Source organism: Salarias fasciatus, chromosome 2 (assembly GCF_902148845.1).
Source record: "Salarias fasciatus chromosome 2, fSalaFa1.1, whole genome shotgun sequence".
Taxonomy (NCBI): Eukaryota; Metazoa; Chordata; class Actinopteri; order Blenniiformes; family Blenniidae; genus Salarias; species Salarias fasciatus.
In genome coordinates this window covers 25,776,486-25,801,620 of record NC_043746.1, presented here as the reverse complement: position 1 = coordinate 25,801,620, position 25,135 = coordinate 25,776,486, and the positions used below count along the sequence as shown (strand labels likewise).

The 25,135-nt window shown below is 43.0% G+C and overlaps 1 protein-coding gene across 2 annotated transcripts in view; it reads left to right on the top strand.

Annotated features, from left to right (window-relative positions):
* Nucleotides 1-215: 215 nt before the first annotated feature.
* Nucleotides 216-25,135, top strand: part of cplx1 (complexin 1) — a 52,673-nt gene continuing 27,753 nt past the window's right edge. Inside the window, exons 1-2 of one of the 2 annotated variants that reach the window (XM_030104397.1) lie at nucleotides 216-429; nucleotides 1,149-1,267. In XM_030104397.1, the coding sequence (XP_029960257.1) occupies nucleotides 1,237-1,267 (31 nt within the window). In that variant the 5' untranslated portion in view covers nucleotides 216-429; nucleotides 1,149-1,236. Of the gene's footprint in view, nucleotides 430-927; nucleotides 952-1,148; nucleotides 1,268-25,135 lie in introns of those variants that run through there. The other variant, XM_030104405.1, reaches the window with a different exon arrangement.

The window sequence follows — 25,135 nt, the reverse complement described above, 5'->3', positions numbered from 1 at the left end:
GACGTTAGTGGGACGCGTCTATCTCCATCCCTCCATGTGATCCAGTCGCTCCTTCCCCATCACCGTGTTAACGGCTTCACCCTCCGCGTCCACCCCCCACCCTCCTCCTCTTTCTCTACGCGTTTGAGTGTGTGTTAGAGAGAGAGAGATAGAGAGAGAGAGAGAGAGAGAGAGAGAGAGAGAGAGAGAGAGAGAGAGAGAGAGAGAGAGCAGGAAGACGAAACGGCGAGCAGGAGGAAGCACCAAGGACGTCCTTCTTTTTATTATTATTTTTTTTACCCGGAGATGCAAAGGACGAGCAGTTAGATCATCTGCTGTTGCCTGCTGCAGGACAACTTCAGCTCCCAGATCTGTGTTTGGAGTGTGTGCGCGTGTCTGTCTGTGTGTGTGTGTGTGAGGAGGAGGATTTCAGCCGGTCACCGGACGGAGGTAAATCGACGCTCGACGCGCCGCCTCAGTGCGTTTCCGCGGCTCGGGGAGCTGTCCACCGGCGGTGGTGCTGAAACCGCTCTCATCGTAGAATAGGAGGAAGTGCATGTGTGCATCTGCTTTCACACCATCTCTGCCTCGACATTCACCACATATGAACACGTTATGCTGCTTAATTGAGGTGCTCTCCGAGCAGATTTCTTCATGCCCGAATGGGATGGCTGTGTCCAATGTCGCTCCAATGGAGGATGGAAAGTTTTACCACATGATCAGGGGGGGAAAAAAATATACACCCGGCAGTGGTTCAGTCCACATGCATGACAACACACCGTCCTGACTAACAGGGGACTCACACTTTCTCCAAACTGGCTGGTCTGCAGGCAGAGCGCACCACACTGAGGTTATCAGCGCCAGTCGTGACACATAGTCCCGTCACTCCCTGACACTTTACACCAGGCTGCTGGGAGCAAATCTCCACAAAGCCGCACATTTAGGAAGACAACAGTGGGAAGCTGCCGTCTGGTTAGTAGTTTGGAGCTTTTTTTTAAATTGTGTTTGAACCATTGACCTTGGTGTCCTTCAGTTGGTGGATGAAAGAAACGAGCACAAATGCAGCTTGTGTTTACTATTTGGATCTGAGTGTTGCAATTTTCAAAATGCACTGAGGATTTCCTCTTGTAGTCTTCATCTCACTTCTCTGTTTTTTTGTTGCTTTCCAGATCTGGGAAAGAAGGAATTCTACTTTTGTGCAACTATTGAATGTGACATCGTTTGGATAAAGAAGGCAGGGAATTAAAAGCCATCATCATGAATTTCGTTATGAAACAAGCGCTGGGAGGTAAGTTTGACCTTTTACAATTGCATCCAGTATGCTTCTGCTTCTTCTTGTTTTTCATGACAGGTTGTGCTCATTAAGAAATAAATAAACAAGCACTGTCTTTTTTGGATCATTTTGCTTTTTTTTTTTGGGACTCAGTTGAAATCCTCTCCATCTTTCTGTCCTCCTGTGCTGTGTGCGCTTTGCTGCTTGTTGCATTTTCCTCCCACATCTGCTGCTCCCTTCACACTTGATGTAGTTGCCCTGGGGCACTCTGAGCGCCCGCTTACTGTAAAGGCTAGTGATTTGTAACGTTGACTAAGCCAATGTGTCCAAAAGGGCATTTCATTTTCCAGTGAGTGCAACCTGCTCACATAGAGCCGTTGAAACAGGTCCTTCTCAGGGCTCTGTCGAACCATTAATCAAGCGGCGGTGCCTCTTGGCTGGACGCAACAGTAACTCTTATCTTGACATGCTGAATACACATTTTCCACCTGAAGGAGGGGGAAAAGATAATCATGGTAGAATCTAATCTTCAATAATTTCATTTCAACATGCAGGCATGTGTGTGATTGTTCTAATTGCTTGTGGCGGAACGGCTCCCCGGACATGAGATTATCCTAATAGAGTAATGCATTTTGAAGGAATGTGAACTTGTTATCATGTATGAATATGCAGATGGAGCAGTGGAAGGTGAAAGGACCTGATTGGATTTTCACAGAGCAGAGTTCTCAGATGATTTCTTTCTTTTTTTTTTTTTTTTTCTGTCTGTAGAGGGCTGTTGGAGCAAATGTTTGCTCAGAGCAAATAAAGGGAATTCTCAGCCGTCTTTGTCCTGAAAAGGACAGGCTGCAATGTGGAGCGGTGGTTTCCCGTGTAGAGCCTGGGACCCCGCTTGGTGGGGCAAGAGATGGTGGCCTCAGGTTTTGCATATGTAAAAACAGTCCTGATGGCGTCTGTGCAGAATCTATAGCAGACCTGAGAAACTGTGTATTTTTGCTTATTGTCAAGGCTCCTGCATCCGTGTTCTTGAGAGTGTTTGAGTTGTTTGCTGTCATGTTTCGGAAAACTGGATATTGGAGAGGGGGATTTGTTCAGCAGCTTTTCTTAGAGGAACTCTGGAGGGAGCTCCCGGGTGGGGGATCTGGAGAGGGAGAATTTGCCACCACTGCTCTGTAGGATATTGTTTAACTAAAAAAAATTCTCAAAGAATTTGATGACATGGTCTGAATTGAGAAAAGAGCAGCACAACATCCTCACTGATGAGTCAACTGATGACTGAAACGTATCACATCATCATTTTCCCATGGAGCCCCACCCACTTTAAATAATGAGCAAAGATTTCAGCCGATAAACTCAACACAGAAGGATGTCAGATGAAATATTCCAGAGCTGCTCTAAATTTTTCCTTTTGTTGGGACAAGACACAGGTGGCAACTTGATGGATTGATGCAACTTTAATTAAAGCATCACCTATTGAGGATAACACCTCTCCACTGGCCGTATGAGCTGCAAATCTTCACTAGTTGACGTTTTCAGAGGTTGCACTGACCTTAGTTCATTTGTGGAAGACTACAGCTGTTGAAAAAAATTCATGAAAAATTCTTTTCATGCCATAAAAATCCACTTTTTCCTCTGTTATTTTCTTTTGAGTGAAAAAACCTCAAAGCTCATTACATTTTGGGGCAATAGATAATCAATGAATATTGTTAGCTGTGCTGTGGACTAACCATGGACATTACCACTATAGGAAGACCAAGTTTATACAAAATAATGAAGAAAAACCATGATGACCACATATACATGCAAATGACTGCAGCTGCTTTTGCAGCCTTATTCTAAGCAGGCGGGGTACTTAATGACAAAATGTCAATCAGTTCATGCTTATTAGCGTGGAAGTGACTCATGCATATGTTTGGAGGGGACTTTTTTTTTTTTTCTTAGTAAGATTGACTGAAAAACCCATCTCCGCAGAAACACAGCTTCTTCAGTTGTTCTCATATAAACAGCACAAGCCTCTGGAGGTGATGCAGGCAGCAGGTAGACAGTTTCTGTCTCTGCACCTTGTGTGGTTTTCTCTTTAGATATATTATTCTCGTTGGTTTGCAGCCAGACAGGAAACCCTCCTGCTGCTTGTTGCTGTTATGTTGGTAAAATTGGTGTCACAGTGTAAATTGGGCTGCTGTTTCTTATTGGCTGAGGTATTTTTTTTAGCCCTACTGCAACAATGTTTATATTTGATCACTGTTTCTATCCTAATAAGATGAGAATAACTTTGCTAATTTGTTCATGATACACTTAAAATGTTTGATGATTTAATGACAATACATTAAAAATGGTAATAGTGTATTATTATTTTCTCAGAAATCTAAATCAAGGCAATATTTGGCTGGATCAACCTTTGCCTTCCAAACAACTTTCTAGCTCTGCAGCATTTTCTGCTGAAACTTTTGAATAATAGTGAATATGTAGCTGAATATTCAACCACAATAGGAGGGACAGAAGGCCTTTCCATTCAAAATGGTTTTTGAAAAGAGCATATTACTCTGTTATCCATATGTTTTTTCATACAGGTCTGTATAAGTTTTTGTCTCTTTTTCCAGACAGAATTAATTAGTGTGCTTCTGAGGTCTGAAATTTAAAAGCTTTATCTATTGAAATAAACCGTGGAGATGTCTGTCTTGTGATTTGACATTAGCCTATTGTTAATTTTACCTTCTGCTATCTTATGGAAAAGCTGCCATGTTCTCTCGGTGAATATTGAGGTGTAAAAAATACACTTCTGACAAGATACAAACTTATGATTAATATATCTGGCTGAATAATGCATATGAATTCAGTGATGTCCACTAGTCCCTCACTGTGTTTCATGTTTGCTGCAATATGTTCGTCATGTGTTCATCATGTTGTTGTTATGGTGCTGACGGGTGTCTTAGGGAGATGTTGGTGTCTGCTGCCGGGCAGATAGAGCTCCTCGTCAATAAAGACCAATCAAATGAACTGAACTGTGCATAAAAGAAATTTCACACATGAGGTAAAACCAGGCAGTTGAGCCAAGGTCTTCACCTTAAGCAGAATATTTATTTCCGTCTTGGGGAACAAGTTTTTCCTCGTTTCTTTCTCGAGAAGTAATGAGTTTTTACTGTGCAGTGGATTAGCTGTGGGCTATTATCTCACTTCTCTTTCTCTCTATGTGCTCTGAGGAGAAACTCACACTCCATCTGTTCCCATCTCGGCCCTGATTCGTATTCTGTCTGTTTAATACTGGGAGAAACAAGGTCGTCCCACTGGACACCATGGATGCACGCATCTGTCACCCGTGACCTTTTCATATTTTAAAACTCAAGGCTTAGACAGCAAGTTCTGAAAGACTTCTCTCAAGGAACTCCTTAAGAGAGGTCTTAGAACGGTTCTGTAGGAATATATATGAGGAGGTATTGAGATATGAGAAAATCCCAAGGCGCTTGTTTTCCACCAGTTATCTGTATTCAAAGGTGCACCTGCACCCACACAAACAATCTTGTTAGTGCTGCCAACTGGCGGTAACTACATGCTTTTTCCCCCCCCTCCACAATCCAGCATCTTCCAGCCTGGAAGAGGAGTTTGTGCCACTGACCATGAGTAAATTGTTTTTTTACAGCAGTGAATTGTGAACGAGCAGACAGCCACAAAGTCCCAAACAGAAAAATCTATCATAGACTATTTTCTGGGTTGCACTCCATCGCCCGACCATTAGCTTTCCTGCTCCGTCTCAGAGGGAGCAAATTGTATTTTCATCACTGTCATTAGAGCTCAAAGCCACACTTCCTTTTTTATGGTTCTCTCAGAATTGAAACGCTCGACTTAAATATGATCAATAATAAGAATTCAAAGCATCAAAACTGGATGAGAATGAACTGTGATACCCTTTATGGAATACTGAGTTATGTCTATCTGAAGCTGAAACACGTGATCAGCACCTTTTAAGTCACACTGTGGCCGAACAAGATAAAAAAGGAAAATCTAAACCAGGTAGCATCTGTGTATCTTTGCCACATACAGCTTAATAACAGTGATCAAGTTAAAATAACGAGTGGGAATATTTGTGCTTTTGATGTTAATTAAAACAATTCCTCATATAAACAAGCTTTAGATGGAGCTTTTGTTCTTATTACAACTCTTAAAAAGCCACTTTGGGGATTTCTGCATCCCCTGCACCATTGGCCATCGCTCATCGCTCATCAGTGACACGCAGCGAGAAAAGTCGGGACGAATGAGGAATGGATTCAATCTGAGTGTGTGTGTGTGCGTGTGGAGAGACAGCGAGATCCCAAAGTGGCTTGTGGCCGGCCACTAGGCGGCAATGCCATATGGCCGTTCTGTTGTGCCACAAGCCATTCAGGAGTGGCTTATGGCTGACCCAGCACTGGCGTATGGCACGACCACTAGAGGGAGCAGTGTGTAAACACCAGTCGTCTTGACAACCACAAATTCACTTTACGGTACAGGGTATTTGCGACGTGTTTTTTTTTCTTTATTATCAGAACGACTGGAACATTGTAAACATATGAGGAAATGTCATTATGCAATGTGCTTTTAAATTAAGTGGAAGTGCGATTAAGGTTCGTTATATTTTTTATATCTCACACCGACATCTGTAGACGTATGGTCGCCGATGACTTAACAATTAAAGTCAAGTGACCGTCTGTGTTATAGAGGCTACGGTGGCTAGGCTAACCGTTGCCGCTGAGGTGTGTGTGTGTGTGTGTGTGTGTGTGTGTGTGTGTGTTGCAAGACTTACATATGTTTTTATGATGGACTGTGCATTATTTATAGTCTCATATCGTAACTATTATAGTTGATTACCTCTTAAAAGGGTCATAAGTCATTATTTTACTTTTGAAAGCATCCGGGTGGCGTTGGCATAAGGCAGCGGACCGGGTGGATAGAGCAGTGCACCGGGGACCGGTGGGGGGGTGTGGTGGGGGGTGTGGCGGCAGCTGCGTGGGGCAGTGCACCGGGGACCGGGAGGGGGGTGGTGGTGGCGGCTGTGTAGGGCAGTGCACCGGGGACCAAGGAGGTCGGGGGGTGTGGCAGCAGCGGCACTGGCGCGACCGGGGTGGTGCATATGGTATTACAGGTTCGCCACATGGCGTGTCACATTTACCATATGGCATCACCGGCTGGCCATATGGCGTGCCATATTTGCCATATGGCATCACCGGCTGGCCATATGGCGTGCCATATTTGCCATATGGCATCACCGGCTGGCCATATGGCGTGCCATATTTGCCATATGGCATCACCGGCTCGCCATATGGCTTGCCATATTTGCCATATGGCATCACCGGCTGGCCATATGGCGTGCCATATTTGCCATATGGCATCACCGGCTGGCCATATGGCGTGCCATATTTGCCATATGGCATCACCGCCTCGTCATATGGCGTGCCATATTTGCCATAGTGCATTTCATTTTTGCTACATGGGATTTCGTGTTTGTTGCATTGCCTTTCAGTTTTACAATGTTCTATTTCTGTGTAATGGCAAGACATGTACTTGTACTTGTATTTTTATAAATTACTGTATATTATGAATAGTATTATATTAAAACAGTTCTAACACACCTGTTTTTGGGGGGATTTTTTTTTTTTTTTTTTTAGAGCATAGCTCCAACATGATCTGCCACCAGAGAAAACAGCTGGAGCCTCTCCAACACTGCACTGCGCGTCTTGATCACCATGGAAACCAAGAGGTTCTGCAATCATCTGGAAGTGATTACAACATTATCTCTTAAATGTTGTTTATTTCTGATTAAATAAATGTGTATTTACCCTTACAGTGGTCTGCGTGCTCCTCGTTACTTCCACCTTACCACACGTCCCAATTGAAACAACCACATAGCTCATTAATTTATGATCCAAATATTAATTCATGATCCAAATTATGACCAAGAACTATATTTTAAAATCAAGTGTCTCATATTGGTCATGTAAATAATATCACGGAGAATCACGGACTGAACGAGTGTTTTTTTTTTGTTTTTTTTTTTTTTTGACAGAGGGCGTTGCTCCAAGAAGTTTGAGCAAAAATACAATTCTCTGCATTGAATAATGACCTCAGGTAGACGTTCAAAACATTACAAAATCACAAAAAATAGTTTCTCAAACAGATCAGAAGCCCCAATATGTAACATTAAAAAAAGACTATCGAACGGAAACAAACTTGTTTCAGCAAATGTATGTACTGTATGAAAATGAATACACCTTAAAATTAAACAGAACTTGTTATATAATGCACAGAAGCGTATTTGTAGACAAATATAATTAGTTTAAGAGCAAAAACTCGCTCCGTTAAAAAAAAAATCAGTCCGTGAGGTACTTCCGGGTCAGAGTTCAGAGTCCTTAGGAACAGCCTAACAACCAGCGGAGCGGCATTTTAGAAGACAAAATAGACAGATTGCGCATTTAAACAAAAAACTACAGATCACATCCATAAACCGAGTGGAAAATATGAAGATAAAATGTACATGTATTGCCGGAGAAGCACTGTGTAAATTATAATTTAGAGACTTCCCCGTTCGATAGTCTTTTTTTAATGTTACATATTGGGGCTTCTGATCTGTTTGAGAAACTATTTTTTGTGATTTTTGTAATGTTTTGAACGTCTACCTGAGGTCATTATTCAATGCAGAGAATTGTATTTTTGCTCAAACTTCTTGGAGCAACGCCCTCTGTCAAAAAAAAAAAAAACAAAAAAAAAACACTCGTTCAGTCCGTGATTCTCCGTGATATTATTTACATGACCAATATGAGACACTTGATTTTAAAATATAGTTCTTGGTCATAATTTGGATCATGAATTAATATTTGGATCATAAATTAATGAGCTATGTGGTTGTTTCAATTGGGACGTGTGGTAAGGTGGAAGTAACGAGGAGCACGCAGACCACTGTAAGGGTAAATACACATTTATTTAATCAGAAATAAACAACATTTAAGAGATAATGTTGTAATCACTTCCAGATGATTGCAGAACCTCTTGGTTTCCATGGTGATCAAGACGCGCAGTGCAGTGTTGGAGAGGCTCCAGCTGTTTTCTCTGGTGGCAGATCATGTTGGAGCTATGCTCTAAAAAAAAAAAAAAAAAAAATCCCCCCAAAAACAGGTGTGTTAGAACTGTTTTAATATAATACTATTCATAATATACAGTAATTTATAAAAATACAAGTACAAGTACATGTCTTGCCATTACACAGAAATAGAACATTGTAAAACTGAAAGGCAATGCAACAAACACAAAATCCCATGTAGCAAAAATGAAATGCACTATGGCAAATATGGCACGCCATATGACGAGGCGGTGATGCCATATGGCAAATATGGCACGCCATATGGCCAGCCGGTGATGCCATATGGCAAATATGGCACGCCATATGGCCAGCCGGTGATGCCATATGGCAAATATGGCAAGCCATATGGCGAGCCGGTGATGCCATATGGCAAATATGGCACGCCATATGGCCAGCCGGTGATGCCATATGGCAAATATGGCACGCCATATGGCCAGCCGGTGATGCCATATGGCAAATATGGCACGCCATATGGCCAGCCGGTGATGCCATATGGTAAATGTGACACGCCATGTGGCGAACCTGTAATACCATATGCACCACCCCGGTCGCGCCAGTGCCGCTGCTGCCACACCCCCCGACCTCCTTGGTCCCCGGTGCACTGCCCTACACAGCCGCCACCACCACCCCCCTCCCGGTCCCCGGTGCACTGCCCCACGCAGCTGCCGCCACACCCCCCACCACACCCCCCCACCGGTCCCCGGTGCACTGCTCTATCCACCCGGTCCGCTGCCTTATGCCAACGCCACCCGGATGCTTTCAAAAGTAAAATAATGACTTATGACCCTTTTAAGAGGTAATCAACTATAATAGTTACGATATGAGACTATAAATAATGCACAGTCCATCATAAAAACATATGTAAGTCTTGCAACACACACACACACACACACACACACACACACACACCTCAGCGGCAACGGTTAGCCTAGCCACCGTAGCCTCTATAACACAGACGGTCACTTGACTTTAATTGTTAAGTCATCGGCGACCATACGTCTACAGATGTCGGTGTGAGATATAAAAAATATAACGAACCTTAATCGCACTTCCACTTAATTTAAAAGCACATTGCATAATGACATTTCCTCATATGTTTACAATGTTCCAGTCGTTCTGATAATAAAGAAAAAAAAACACGTCGCAAATACCCTGTACCGTAAAGTGAATTTGTGGTTGTCAAGACGACTGGTGTTTACACACTGCTCCCTCTAGTGGTCGTGCCATACGCCAGTGCTGGGTCAGCCATAAGCCACTCCTGAATGGCTTGTGGCACAACAGAACGGCCATATGGCATTGCCGCCTAGTGGCCGGCCACAAGCCACTTTGGGATCTCGGCGCTGCTGTGCGTGTGTGCGTGCGTGCGTGCGCACTGAGGGCCCTTATCTCACCAGGAAGCCGTGCCGCGGGGACAGGGTGGGGATTGATAGCAGATGACATCATCAGAAGGGCTGGTAAACAGAAGTCGGCTCTCACCAGGTTTCTCTCAGTGAACCTGAAACTCACACTCCTTCCTCCTCCTCCTCCTCCTCCTCCTCCTCCTCCTCCTCCTCCTCCTCCTCCTCCTCCAGCATCTTTGCCCTCGGTCTCAGCGGGAAAGGAGGAGAATGAGGTGTGGGAGGAGGAGATGAAAAGTGACAAATTGATCTTTAAAACGGTGTTATATTATCGGCGGCTGACGGCCGAGGTTGTAAAGCGGAGATGCAGTCTGGAGCGGCAGAAGCTGTAATCTGTGTTTAATGGGAGGTGTTTTCTGTCCTCTGCAGCCTCCCAGATTCTCCGCTTTCCTTCCTCCGTGTCCTTCCTCTCCTCTGTCAAGTCGCCTTCTGTCATCGCCTCCCTCCCGTTGGTGTCACCTCCCTCACGCTACCTTCCCCTTCACTCCATCACTCCCTTTCATTCAATTGAACTTCTCTTTTCCTCCCTTTCCTGCCTCGCCTTTATTTTTGGTGGAGGTGGGGGGCACAGGAGAAACTAGTCCCTGTTTGTGTGAATGTGTGTGTTGTTGTGTGCTTTTCTGGGCGTGACTCAGTGCAGAGAGAGATAAAGAGCGAGGGAGAGTGCATGTGACAAGCAGACGGACGAGGACCGGCCTCGGCAGTTGGACTTAGTGTTGCGTGTGGATTCTCAAATCGGACTGAGTGAGAGATGCTGCTGACACGAATACACACAAAATCGACGTGCGACACACACAGCGGCAGGAATATCAAATTTTAAAACGTACTGACATGCTGATAAAGAAACCCAACACACACAAACAGACACACACACACAAACACAAACACACACACAGTGAGAACCAGCCTGTAGCAATTTGTTGGACAAATATTCTCTCAGAAGACAAACATCTGTGTGTCAACAGATAATAACACCAGATAAAAATGTTGGGATATACATTTATTATACACCACCTGATGGGTAGAGGAGATCTACAAACAGCTTGGGGATCAAAGGGACAAAAACATGAGAAAATTCATACTTTTCTCCAATCCCTTTCCGAAATATTGAGCAAACCAGCCAGATAACGTCACCGAGACAGAGTTTACCATAACTGCAATCGAATACAGTCACCGTGTCTGACAGATATCTGGTTTCTGTCTTTATGGACCTGCTGAAATCAGAATGTGAGGCTGAGAGTTGGTCAGAGGGTGGCTAAGATTACAGCTGAGAAGTGAACTTGAGGCTATAATATCAGTTTCACACTTGGAGGGAAATCTCTGGGTTTCCTGGTTGGGTTTCAGTATTGATCCACATTTTAGACTAATTTTAGCTTCAGTCATACCATACATAGACATGGAGTCTACATTTGAAAAGATAATGAAGTGAATTCACAGAATCTTTCCATCTGTAGTTGGGAGCTTATGGGAGCTTTGTCTTATGATGAATACACTCAAATTAAGAAGGTTTTTCAATTGACACGTAATAAACTAGTCTATAAGGTGCTTGAAATGTCGATTCTCCACCAAATAGTTTTACGAGTCTAGTGGTTGGAATTCCCCTCGTACCGTGAAAAGGTTGTGTGTAAAATAGAATAACTCGGTCCAAAACAATGCATTGAAGTCATTCTAAACAGGCAGAGATATTCTCTGTGTTCACACGTTTGACTGTTAATAAGCCAACTAAATCCTCATCCAGTGAAACCACTCAGCGTTTAAGCATGACAGCTGGTTCGGCGAGAGTGTGTGTAGGCTCCTCTGACAGTGTGCAGTTTATTTGACATTAAAGGCAGAGAATCCCTGCTTAGAAATACAGTTGCAGTCTGCACTTTTACCCACACAAGAACTCACACAGTGCGTATTTCAAACCTCACCGCTGGTAATAAGTCGTGTGTGTGTGTGTGTGTGTGTGTGTGTGTGTGTGTGTGTGTGTGTGTGTGTGTGTGTGTGTGTGTAAATATATGGCCCTCATAGGAGATGTAGGCAGCCAGGTTGGATGTATGTGCATTAATTGCAAAGTGTAATGACCAATATTGATGGTGTAACTGTGAAATGCAGTGGAGAGGGCTGCAGGAGGAAATTCCCCACGCTCTGGCTGTGTGGTCACATAGGACAGAAAACATAATTATCCTAAAGGATTAATTAGGATTAGCTGAAGAACCCTGGAGGATATATGGCTATATGAAGATATATAACTCTTGTGTGACCTCCCCTAATCCCCCTCGGTGTTTGGACTGTTGTTTAGGTTTTGAAAAAGAAAAACAATGATCTTGAGATTTTGTGGAATCGACAATATTTTGAACATTGTGAGACACTGGCGGAACTTTTTCAATCAAACATGCACTTATAAACCAGGGGTGTTAAACATAAGGTTTGTGGGTCAAAACTGGCCGTTAAGAGGCTCCCAGCTGGTCCACCACACTACCAAGTAAACGACATACATTTCAAGGAGAATATTTATTTTTTTTAGCTAATTTCTTTTCAATAGTGAACACAACACTGAGACCTGAGCAGATATCGGTGATGCTGCCACGCAAACTAGCTGACTAGCATTTGCCTCAAAGCTGCTGTGAAAACATGCATAATGCAGCAGATAGGAGAAGTTTTGGGGACATTTCCTGTATTTGCACCCGAAGGCCTCATTAAAACTGGCTTTATATTCAACTTGAAGTTATTTTCGATTGTAGCTATTCGGTTTTGTGAAAATATTGACATTTTCATCATGTATGCTCAATGCCAAAACAAAGAAAGAAAGAAAATTGGATCGTATATGGCCCCCCGGACTAAAATGTGTTTGACTCCCCTGTTATAAGCTAAAGTCCATCCCTAAATGAATGATCGACTCTCTTCCTCTACTCCCTCTTCCATCTTCTCTTTTCTGTTCTCCTGGCTCAGTCCAGTTCCTCCTAATGAGTCTGAAATGGACCGTGTCCTCGACAAGCCCACCGTCCTCCTGCTAACTGTAAAGACAGCGCCGGGACAGATCCATTGATGCAAGGAAAACTTTTTTTTTTCTTTTTATATTGAGCTTTGATTTAAAGTATGGAAGCATGGCCATGGGACTTTGAAATTGGATTCTTATGCTGTTGCATCCTCCTGGTGTGATTTTACAGCAAGTTATTAAACCCCTTCAGGCCTGCACACTGCTAAATATGTTTTTTTAATGACTTATTTTCCTACATTTCCTTATTTTTAAACAAAATCCAGTCCATGGCTGCTGTTGTTTTTTTAACCATACTGCCAACCTGCGCTACCTCTAACACCAGTTAACCATTTTTCCTCAAGCTTAGATAAGGTGACATGTAATTTTGTCGCTTCCCTTCTGTATTTCATACAAAACCTTTGTGCATGGGTGGGCAGGCTCTGTCTGAGCAATTCAGATGAGCTTCTTCACACTTAGCTGGTTTGCTGCTGACTTGGCGTATAGAAATAATGTCCTGTGGTGGATATCGGCCCTTTTCAACCCAATTTGGAGAAATGAGCCAAGAAGGAAGACAATGTAATCCTGATAAATTGAACTGCCGTAATGATATCTGCCCTCTTTAGACACTTCCACTGCACAGCACTGTGGTTTCTTTCATTCCTGGTGCAGGGTTGTGTGTAAAATCAGTACACAGAGAAGCAAGTCTTTGTAGCAGCAGGGCAGGTGTGTTCGGTCGTATACTCCAGTGGTTTTAACAACCGGACAGTGATAACAATAGCGGCAGCCGGAGTGACATGACTCCCATATTCTCCTGGGACTTGGTGGTTTTATATTTGACTCACCGTAATAGCTATTGAAGGCTTTCATCCGTCCTTGTGAATGTCGTTGCTGTCGTTTATAGCTTATTATTCACCGCAGGTGTGTGTCATTGCATTTCACAAAAAAAACAAGAAAAAAAGAAAAAAGAACAGCACCCACAGGTGGCCCGCAGGAAATCTGTTTTGCTTTGCAAGTGTTTCTGCCGTTGCTGTATAAACACGAAGCTTTTCTTCACTTGAAATGCTGTCTCGTAGACGGGACCGCAGAAAGATGATGATTATGGTTTTCTTTGATTTGTGCATATCTAAATATAACAACCTCAGATCAGGCAAAATCCAATGATTTTGTTGTAAAATTCATCATCCTAAAAAACCATGAAGGTGATCCAGGAGCAAGAGACGGGGTTCATTATCACCTTGCGAGAAAATGTAACACACCTCTGGGTTACCTGTCAGGAGATTTCAGCACTGAATATATGAAAGTCGAAACAGGGAGCTCAGTGATTTCCTTAATTAAGCTGCAGTTGCAAAAGATATCTTGCTCCTTATTAAATTCCAAAACTACTAATATCTTATAAATAACTATTAAAACTTCATGTGCAGGTTGCAAAACTTTTTTTTCCCTTTCTCTGTGGGGTTTATTACTCAGTTCAGAAGTTGGGAAGTGAGATCATCACTCTTTCAGACTGACAGGCAAAACGTCAGAAATGTTTTGAATCCAAGTAATTATGATAATAAGCACTTCAGATTTCTGCTTTTATTCCAAACTTTATTATTTCTACACTTGGCTGGAAAGACAAATCTGAGCTGCATTGACATCTTTGGCTTGTTGCCCGTGACCACATTTTGAGCACACACAGATTAATTGGGCAGGAGAAGAGTAGAAGGATGGCAGTCAGACAAATCACACTTCAATACCCATTTCTGATTAGATTTAATGCAAATTTCTTCTTCTTCTTTTTTTTTTTTTTTTTCCTTTTTTAATTGTTTTAGGGAAATGTTTACTCACCAGTAAATTCTGTACAGCTGTGTGTACATCCTAAAACATCCTAAACAAGATAACTGTGGACCTCAAGTTTTTTTTTTCTTTTTTTTTTTTTTCTTAATTTTCTCAAATCAAATGTCCTGCTTCCTGGATTTTTTATCCAGTTCAGGATTGTGGAGTTCTGGAATAATTCTAGCTAAAGCATATCAAACTCAGGAAATGGCGGAAAAAAGGAAAAAAAACCTCAGCGTGAAGAAGATTGATGGGTTGGTATTATACTTGTCATCATCGTCCAACAATCACCCCGAAGGTCCTTGTGTCACATTCGGTCTCCTGTGTCTTAATCAGGGGGCAACGGACAGGCGTCAAGCTGGGCCAATTTACTCAAAGTCGCTTTTCGAAACCATGTCTTTGTCCATTACTCTCGATACACTGGAGATTTCGTTCCACCCTTGGCTTTCACCTTTACTTCTAAACATTATAGCTGCTTAGGATCTCCAGACATGTCTCTGTGTTGTGTCGAACTATTTTTCTCGGTAGTCTGGCAATAGCGGTAGATTGACATTTTCCCGTCTGTGGGGGTTTTCTGCCCCGCAACAGCCTTCCGGGGGCGGGCAGTCCATCAACCGCAGCAGAAACCCCCATGTGGCCAACGTGTCTGTCAGTCAAATCTTTTCATTTTCAACGTGAAACCTCCCCGCGGTTGGTGCCGCGTCGGAACATTTGCAGTCGACATGAAAGGAGAGAGCAGAACATGGCCTTAAAGAGCCGCTCTGGACACGAGCAGCCAGAACGCCAACAAAGTGACACTTTTCATTCACTTCCTTCAGAAGAAAGTTTTGTGGTAGTCCAGAAAGAAGCAGTACTTTTTTCAACCTACTCGCTCATGAATATTTATCAGCGTGAACAAGCTCACATAACTGATGTGGAAAAAATATTTAATATAGTCACATTTTTCCTGTTTTTTTCAATTCAATTCAATTCAGTTGAGCTGTATTTCTGAAGTGCCAGTTACAACACAGTCATTTCTAGACAAGTTTACAGAGAAAACCCAACAGATCCAGATTCCTCCTTATTGGCTTGTTACTGGGAGGAAATAATTTCACAGGAATATGTGAGCCATGCCTTGAACGTGTAGACATCCAGGAGCAACCTTCATCCGTTTTTCAATCTTCTTAACGTGATTTATCTTGATGAGAATTGCATGTAGCAGGAGCCTGTCGGAGCTGATATCGGAGGACAGGCAGAGTACAGCAAAGACAGGTCAACGGTCCATCAGCAGGCTGACACAGACACACGGGAAATTCCCATCGCACATGCCTGCATACAGCCTTTGTTTTATAGAAGGACGCTGGAGCAGCCTGAGCCTTTTTATCAGCTTAATAATACATTAGTCCAGATTCTTGACCGTATTAATCACTGCAGCACCGTGTTGTCACCAGGATCAGCTCCAGCTTTAACTTATGCTAATGAGGCTAATGTTTAATCTCGGTCGACGATATGCACCGTTATGGTGCACACAGCTAACTTTTCTTATCTCGTATCTGGCCATGTGGAGTGGGTTTGTCAACAAGAACGATGAGAACGAACTAGAATCGCCATTGATTTTAGTCCATATATTACAGGCAGTTGAGATCCTAATCGATGTCGGTCCTCGTCACCGTTCAAGTTAATTCCCCAATAATATTGATCCGATCTTCCATTTTCGTTTTGCCGGTGGGTTTTAATCATGTCGCCTGGAACAGGTGAGCGGTTTCATGTAACTGGTAAAATAACTGCATCCATATCAACTGGATGACGCTCAAACGGAGACAAAAGGCTAACATGTGCACAGTTTGAAAAAAAAAAAAAAAAAAAAAAAAACGTGCGGTAATCCCACACAGACGGGCGAGCCCCTCTGACCCCGACGCACAAACACCACAGCTCCGCGCTACTAATTACATCTCCAAATTGATTTTTCTCGGTGTGATCTTGGTGGGGAGTTCGGGGAATCAAAACACTTTACCTGCACCGGCGGCGAGCCGAGAGACGCCGTTCTGCATGAGAGCTGCTGATGCTTATTACCGATTCACGCGTTGACCTAGAAAGCGGTTAACAGCGTACGCCGAGGCTGCATGACACTTAACTATTCGCCGCGGTGAGAGGATGACTGGATAGCACACATTAGTGTTATGGAACACCCTCTTGATTGTCTCTGCGTGCAGGCCGGCGTGCACATGCATACATTGTTCAGCATATGATTACTATTCAATGGGAACGTCGCTGTGCTCTTTCGGCTGCTTTCATTTGCGGTTGACTCACCGCTGTTCCCCGCTATTATATATTTCGTGGTCAAGTTTTTATGGTTTTCAAGTGGCTACTTTCAACTTTTACAGCTAGAAATGCAAGCATTTTATTTATTTATGTATTTTTTTACACTTTATAAGCACATAACTAAATCCATACTTGCATTGTGACCTTAAACTCTGTCAGTTTTGGTTTTCGGGGTGATAATTTTCATATTTTTTTACTGGTAATGTCGGGCAGGAGCTTGTTAAAACTGGAAAATCCTGGGCAGTAAATCCCATAATGGTGTTGTATCCAACTGGTTTGTTGGCAGTGCACTGACAATGCATACATTTGTGAGATCAATGCCCAGAATCTATAACAGCAGCTGTTGGCGTCCGTCCAGACTCCTCCAGTCAGCGGGTGGGCGGGATTCAATGGAGGAGTCGTCGTGTACTTCACACTCCCAGAACCAACAGGGAGCACTCAAACATTACGACATATGAGTTTAGTACATTACTCAGATTACTGCGTAGCAGATCCTTTTCATTCTGCAGTCGGTTACAGAGAAAACAGACGTGTTCTTGCAGGAGGAATCAGGATTTTAGGTCAGAAAAAAACTGGTTTTCTGACTTTCTTTTTACGGTGAGGTGTGGTAAAGTTTTACTGGCATGTTGTGCTCCAACCTTAATTGATAAAACATGCTTTTTGCTCTTTTTTTTAGCCGAAAATAACTCGAAACAATAACAACGAGTCCCTAACATTACTGAAAAATACATTGAATTTATTCTTTCCAGTAGTCCTGATGATTGTTTCTTCACGAAGGAATCTGCCAGCACATTTCCAAGATGAGTTTTTAAACAATGTTTGCAATTAAAGCAAAATACTGGAAAGATTTCGGAATATCATAAGCAGGCGTGTGTTCATTAGACGTGTTGTGGCTCTGTACAGGTGCAGCTCATGCTCGGTAGAAGCTAATGGACCTCTTAGCGGTGCTGCTGGCTTCACCCAGGTGACATGAGTCACCGTCTCAGACAAACAATAAATTACGCCCTTCATAATTCTGCTCCTACCTCCAGCTTCCAGCTGCCGTCGATGGAAATGCCAGCATAAATCAGAGTTCCACAGAATGAACTGAGAAATGTGGAAGAAGTCAGGAGTAAAATGTTGATGTCAGTGACGAATCTGCCGGCTGACAAACTGTTTGATCAGTGGTGACAGAGAATTAGTTCTCATGGAGATGAACACCAGTATCCAGACGATATTCAACATGCACAAATACCATTGTATTAATAAACTGGTCTATCAAACAAATGCATGCTGCTAAAACCTGAAACATAACAAGTATGAAAGTATCTTCACAGATCGAACAACAATTTTATCGTCTGAAAGATTCATTTAAATCAACGTCCTGGCGTGAATCAAACACACTGAACTGACCGAACTCAGGATGTACCAAGCATCTAAATTACCAACTTCTTGCATCATATTTCCACTGACGTGCTCAAACATGGATTCCCACTGTTCTTTCTGACTCCTCTGGACTCTTAATGTGCTTTTCAGGTCTCAAAATACTGCGAAAACAACTTCATATGGTATCCCTGTCATGCCATTTCCCAACGCACTGCATTGTTTCAGAAGATGTACAGCATGACATCCCATAATAGCCTGGTTGTCTACCAGACCTGTGCACCTCCAGGTCATTACAGCTTGCATGCATTACTCAAACAAACTTTCTGTACTTCATTTCTCTCTTCAGTCAAGACCTGACAGCCACTGAAATAAAGGGAAAACAGGTTTGACTTTGCACAAGTACACAGGTGTGGAGGGGGCAGGATTCTCCGTCCAGTGAGCCTGGCAGCTTCCAGAACTTTCCACTGGTGTCAGCAGCTGTACACTTGGCAAACATTCACACACACACCGGCAGTGGCAGGGCTGTCTGAACCAAAGGCAGAAGGAATCACTGATGTGCTGCGGCCCGCTGAGCCACCGTCAGGATCCTGATGCAAAGCGACGCCGCCTGCCACCGTGACACACGAGGAAGGGTGAGAAGTTATCAATGGCCGCCGCAGGAGCGCCGGGAACCGCCGCGTTTGTTTGCTCGCACACAAGCCGTGTCATGAGGTGAATTTTAAAACGGGTGTCCAAAGAATTTCTCAGGTGCTGCTCTGTAACTAAAAACTGACGGCGAATCATGCACATAAAAACAGTTGTGCATACATAGATCTATCTACAGACGTGAGATTTAACACGGGAATGTGAACACACTGACAGCAGCACATTAGTCTCACACATGCCCACCACAGATGGGTCCTGTCTCTACCTCTGCAGAGGCTGTGTTGTGAGGAAATGAATCATCTGTTTAGCCTGAATATATATTCACACCTACATTATGTAACATCACTGCACTGACCTCCACGGTCTAGTTATTGGAAATTTAACATCAATCCGCTTCATTTAGTTTGGGTCAGAGGAGCAGAGCAGATAAACATGGAAGCACTTCTGCTGTAACATAGAGGCAAATCGAAAAAAAATTCACATAATAGGAAACGTACAGAGTCCCTGAAGCCTCGGAGATGTGAAAGATTCAGGCAGCTGGAAGGGACATGAATGAAAATCTGTACCAAGATCAATTCTTCAATCCCAGAATTAAAGACAACAGCTTCACTGAGTGCTCCATGATACATCATATTAACTGTAAACTACTTTATTGATCCCCTTGGGAAAAGTCCTTCTCTCAACACTGACCCATCGGTGGGCAGAAACATCAAGGCCCTCTGGGGAGCTGGTGGAGGTCAAAGGTGAGACCCTGCAAACGTCTGACCCAAACAAATGAAGACTGTATTTTTTTTTTTTTTTTTTAACAACTGTAATTCACTTCTTGTCTTAAATATATTCATGCACGTAAAGGCTTGCTCATTTTTATTTTCGAGCAATACATTTCACAGTAATCATTTCTTCAGCGTTGAAGGTTTAGGAGAACTACAACACAAAGACACTGAAAATCATCTATGCAGAACAAACACCGAAACCATCTGCCTTGAAATAAACCAACATAACTGCAGAAACACGGGGGGAAACACATCAAAAAGTAAACACAGGAAGTAAATAATTTAATTTACAGTCAGAACCTTAAAAGCTGCCTGCTACTTGAACTAACTTGGACCCACATTTTTGTTAGTGGAGTATTAAATTGATGTATCTAAAGGGAAATGAATGATTTTGTTGTACTACAAGTCTTTTTTGACAACCGTTGAACACAGTTGTTGTCGCTGATTACATAAAGGAACCACGTTTTCCCAAAATAGCCCTCGTGACGTTTTTGCACTCCTTAGATAATCACTAATTTTCCATTTGGCTCTCCGGTTGCGGCACACTGTGCTGCTTTGCCTACTGAGAACAATGTGCAACTCTCTGGCGACGGCAAAAAGCAACAGCCGACCTTCACCGCACCTTCTTGACCGGGATCCAAAATGGACGCTCTCCTCAGTGTGCCATCTTGGCATGATATGGCCGTCCGCTCCTCGGCTCGTCTGATTTACATCATCATCTACAGCGTCTCAAGGGAAAGAAGAGCGATCCCATTAATCCATGCATCCAGCAGCATACCTAGACGCTCATAAAGACGTGGAAAACAAATAGCACCATCAGTTACAGGCCGAGCTGCTGCGGGTCCATTAAACTGTGGGGCTCCGCTCGTCCCGCTCCATCATTCATCAGAACACTTCTCCTCCGTGTGTGTGTGTTTGTGTGTGTGTGTGTGTGTGTGTTCTCGCAGAGCTGCTTTATTTGTGATATTGTGGACATCTGGAGGTGAAAATGATGCAGTTCAAGGTCGAGCCAAAAGCTTAATGATCAAAGGCATGAAGCAGAACGCCCAGCGAGGTTTCAGCCGAGGCCGGGGCTTTTATCCTCTCTGTCACTAAACCCTCTGAGGATTTTTTTTTTTCCTTTTTTCTCCTGAAAACTCCATTCTTTTGTAAGAACGAACAGTCCTTATCAAGCCAAGATCATCATCTGTGAATGCTTCTTTTCATTTTGAACTGTCACATCATCTTTAAGTCCAACAACATCACCAGCAAAGAAAAATGAACCATTAGCACAGATTGTGTTGAGGAGAGGAATATGTTCTTTGCTACTTTCATTCAGAAACAGCTTCATGTTTATTCTTCACCACAATGCAATGATCAAAAACAAGCCTTCCTTTTTAATTCAAATGCAAACGCCTCTATGCTTCTCTGACCTGAGAAGAAGTCATTAAAATATAAAGATTTTTTAAGTAAAAATGAATCTGTGAAAACATGAGATTAAGCCATGGATTTACTTAAAAAATTACAAACAATACAATCAGTAACATCACTCTCTTTTCTTGTCTATTGTTGAGTTACAGTGTCCTTTTTTTCTGACATGAAGGTTTTCTTTTACCAGATTTATTGTACTGTTATTTTTAAGGGTCCCTCTTTTAGATTTAAGTATACTGATTCCAACTCCAGACATAACTAATAGTGGTTGCTGGGATTGCGTGCAATGTGAATCATCTTTTTCAGATTTAAGACTTTGCTCAAACCTCTTGCCATTTTCTGAAGAACAAAGAGCATCTTTAAAAATGGATTCCATCACCCTGCATTTCAGAAAATCTGAAATGCTTGTAAAGTTCTCTGAGACCTTTGAGACCACTGAAAGCTTCAGTTCTATCGATTTCATCTAATTAGGATAAATTGTGCTTCATTTCACACTAGTTTTTCTTGTGTCGTGCTTCTTTGTGGTTTTGCTTGAAAAATCACTATATTGGGCTGTTATTCTTGTGACCATCTGGACTTTAATCGGACCAGTGAAGATGGTTTGGTGAGTTAAATGAGGGGGAGGGATGCGACTAAAGTCTAACGTTCAAAGTAACAAAGCTTTTCACATCAATATTTTTGGACTTTTTGGTTTTAAAACAAGCTGCAAGCAAATTTCTGTCTTGTTCTTTAAATAAAAAAAACCAAAAAAAAAAAAACCAAATGTTAACAAAATTGTGTTTGATGCGAAGCATGTACCTGAAAAACAAATCAAGACAGCTTTAATACTGTATTTCCCCCTCTGGTTTGTTCAGGTATGGCTACTGCGGGTTTTCCGTCCTTGTTAGTTGGTGTTAACAGCTTTCACGTGGCTCACCGGGTGGAGATCACCTCCTGATCAGCGTAAACGCCAGCAGGACTGTGGATCCTGTGGACTGACAGCAGCAGGTTTTACAGTGTGCCTTCAGTGTGCACAGAAAATAAAACATCAAGTCAGTCTTTCATTTTCATATCCTTATTCATTAATTTGTAGTCGTTCCTCTTCCTGATAATTATCCAACATCGCTCTTAGTGTTCACGTTGAGATACACGCCTCACGATAAACATTTCCCTTCTGCAGCCTGAACACCGAGTTTTTCTCCCCGCTGGTTTTCATATGCCACATGTCCTGAAAAGTCCTGATTTCCCCAACACTGCCAAGGTTTCTGTGGTTTGATTCCCACCGGGCTAAGCCATGCTGAAAATGTATGCCCTCACGATATAGCATGGTACTGTGGATTAATAGCTTGCGGTATTTGGCCTGGGGAGAGTGGACGAGGACAGGACGGTGGAGGAATCAGGTGATACGATCAGGTCCACGTCATCTGCCATCCGGCTCAAGGAAATTCCTCCTTTAACAGCTCTGCAGAAGCTGAAATTACAAAAGAGGCAGCTGTGTCCGTAAGATAAACACGACAGATAAACACGACAGATCAGCAACATTTTGGATGATGCTGCGACTCAATTATCCCTCCCTCTTGGATTTTTAAATGCTGTCTGCCATACTATATGTTTATGTACTCCATGTATTTTGTACCTTCTTTATACATTATTGCAACACCAACTGCCTTACAAAAGAACTTAAAAAAAACAAAAACAGAAAAGCCCCTGAAATTACAACAACCGAGTAAACTATGCTCGAGGGGATAGAAGGTGCTTGTTCAAGAACTGATTGACATTTGTCAGTCAGCAAATACGAATTACACAACCCAGTTGGTTTTCATCAACATGCTAATCCAAAATGAGGCTCACAAAGCTCCTTGCATATCACAATAATGAGAGTGGGGTTTCTGAATTTAATCAAATTTTTTTATTGGATGCAGAATCACAAAGATGAGTGGTCAGATATCCACCTTCAATATCACCTAATCCTGTTCAGCAGCACTGAGGCTAATCGCAGTTAATTAAGGCTGAAGACCAGGTACAGCCTGGACTGGTCACCCGTCCGTGATACTTTCACTCCAGTGGGTGACTTAGGGTCACATGCCATAACCAGTTAACTTCACATGCATGTTATTGGACAGTGGGAGAAAACAGGCAGAACATGTAAACTCCACACAGGCCTGGCCGGCATTTTAACCCATGAGCACTCGCCACTACGCCACCCAGCAGCAATCTTGTGTTTGAAAATTAATTTCCACAGTTTGAGATAAAAATGAACAATAATAGGCTATCTATAGACGCAAGATACAAACGTGGGGAAATGTATTTTTGTATTCATAAGGTTTTCAACACTAAATCTGCCAGTCGAGATCTGGAGCATTTGAAGCTCTTACACTCAATATGATGCTATCTCCTGCACATTTTTCCCAGTCCTGCTCCGGGAGCAGCATTGTGACGCATGTTCTAGATGCCTCCTCTTCTCCAGCACACCGGATTTAAATGGCCGAGTCGTTATCAGGCTTCTGCAGAGCTGTCCCACAGATCACTCTATCAAAAGATGGACGTTGACCTGCATACAAATAGTCCACGTCTGTGTGTGCTTCTTGGAGCTTTGTGCTCACACAAAAAGACGATTCAGCTCTCTGTCAGAGATCCCAATGCTTTCAGAAAGGTGGAATCCCCAAGCATTTTCTTTTGGGAGAGTCGTGTTTGTGATTATTGCAGCTGGAGACTTCCGTGTTCATCCCTTTAGCTCTGAGTCACAGCGTGATTCACGTCTCCCATAAACCCCAGATCTCAGGTGGAGACCGAGGGGCCGCCTCACCGTTCCTGATGCTGGTTCTCTAGTCCCGGTTTTATTCAGGTCCCCACCCACATGTTTCACCCAAAGGTTGCCTGCAGCATTTAGCGGAGAAAATCGAGGCGAAACAGTGTATTATTAGCAACACACACTCTCTTTTAGAGACTCTCTTTAGCTACGTCCTTATACGGAGTCTGTTTTGTGTTTGTCACTCTCATTAATATTAAAGAATCTCCAAACCGCGGACATCACCCGTGCTCTCTTGCGTACCTGTGGGTGACTCATAACATCACCTGATACCTGCCAGATTGTATCGGGGATGTTTTTCTGATTATGAGTACTGGTAAGAGTATGAGTGCAGTATCAAAACCCAACACTGGAATCTGTGCATCCCTGGTCGTTTGCTGTTTAAAAAAAGAAACACATACGTTCATGTCTTATCTGTCAAGAGTGCTTTGTCGATGTTACTCTCTCATAACTCATTTAGGAATTTGGACAGAAAAATCCAGGGTTGTGCAGAGCCTTGCAGCAAAGAGAAAGAACACTTGGCTTGTAAAGTCAGTGTGAAAGCATTCCAATTTATCACCTGAGAACAGCAGATCAATACTTTAAAGGGTCACCTGTACGACAGTGGAAGGGATTTTTGCACAACAACCAATTTAGAAAGGACCTGTGTAAAGGATCATAGCTAGTTGGCCTTTCTCTGAAGGTCTGCGAGACGCCGATTGCTTTTCTTTCCCCCTATCAAGCACGAACAAGAGTGTGGTGCTGCAGCTGAAGGTCTGGAAGTTGCATTGGTGATTCTGCTCACTGTGAACCTTTGTGAAGGTGCAGGAGATGTGGGTGTCGAGAAAAGCCTGCCGGGCTGCCGCGAGTGGGAGTGTGAACTTCTGCTGACTGCTGAAAAGCTTTATGAAGCTTCCCGGAGCTTTCCAACCTAAAGAGCAGCAGGCAGCCCAGAAACCGGGGCAAATCGGTATTGCTGGCACGGGGGGTGGGGGGGTTACAGGTTAGAGTATTCTTTTAAATCACCCTGGCTCTACATCACTTCTCAGCGCTTCAAAGGTGCTTTCTCTGCTGCTATTATTATCATCCATCCTTGTTAAAAAAAAAAAAAAATCAACATTGCAACCAATTGTCAAGGAACAATGCCTATTACATGTGACTCTGTGTATGCTATAACACTATATTTAGATGCAACCATAGATGTAACAATCCATCCATCCATCCATCTTCTATAAACCAAAGTCATCCTGCTGGAGGTCATGGGGTGCTGAGGCCAGTCACAGCTTATTGTGTTCGATCCATCCTTGGCAGGTCTCCTATAGCCATACACTCTCATTCACTCC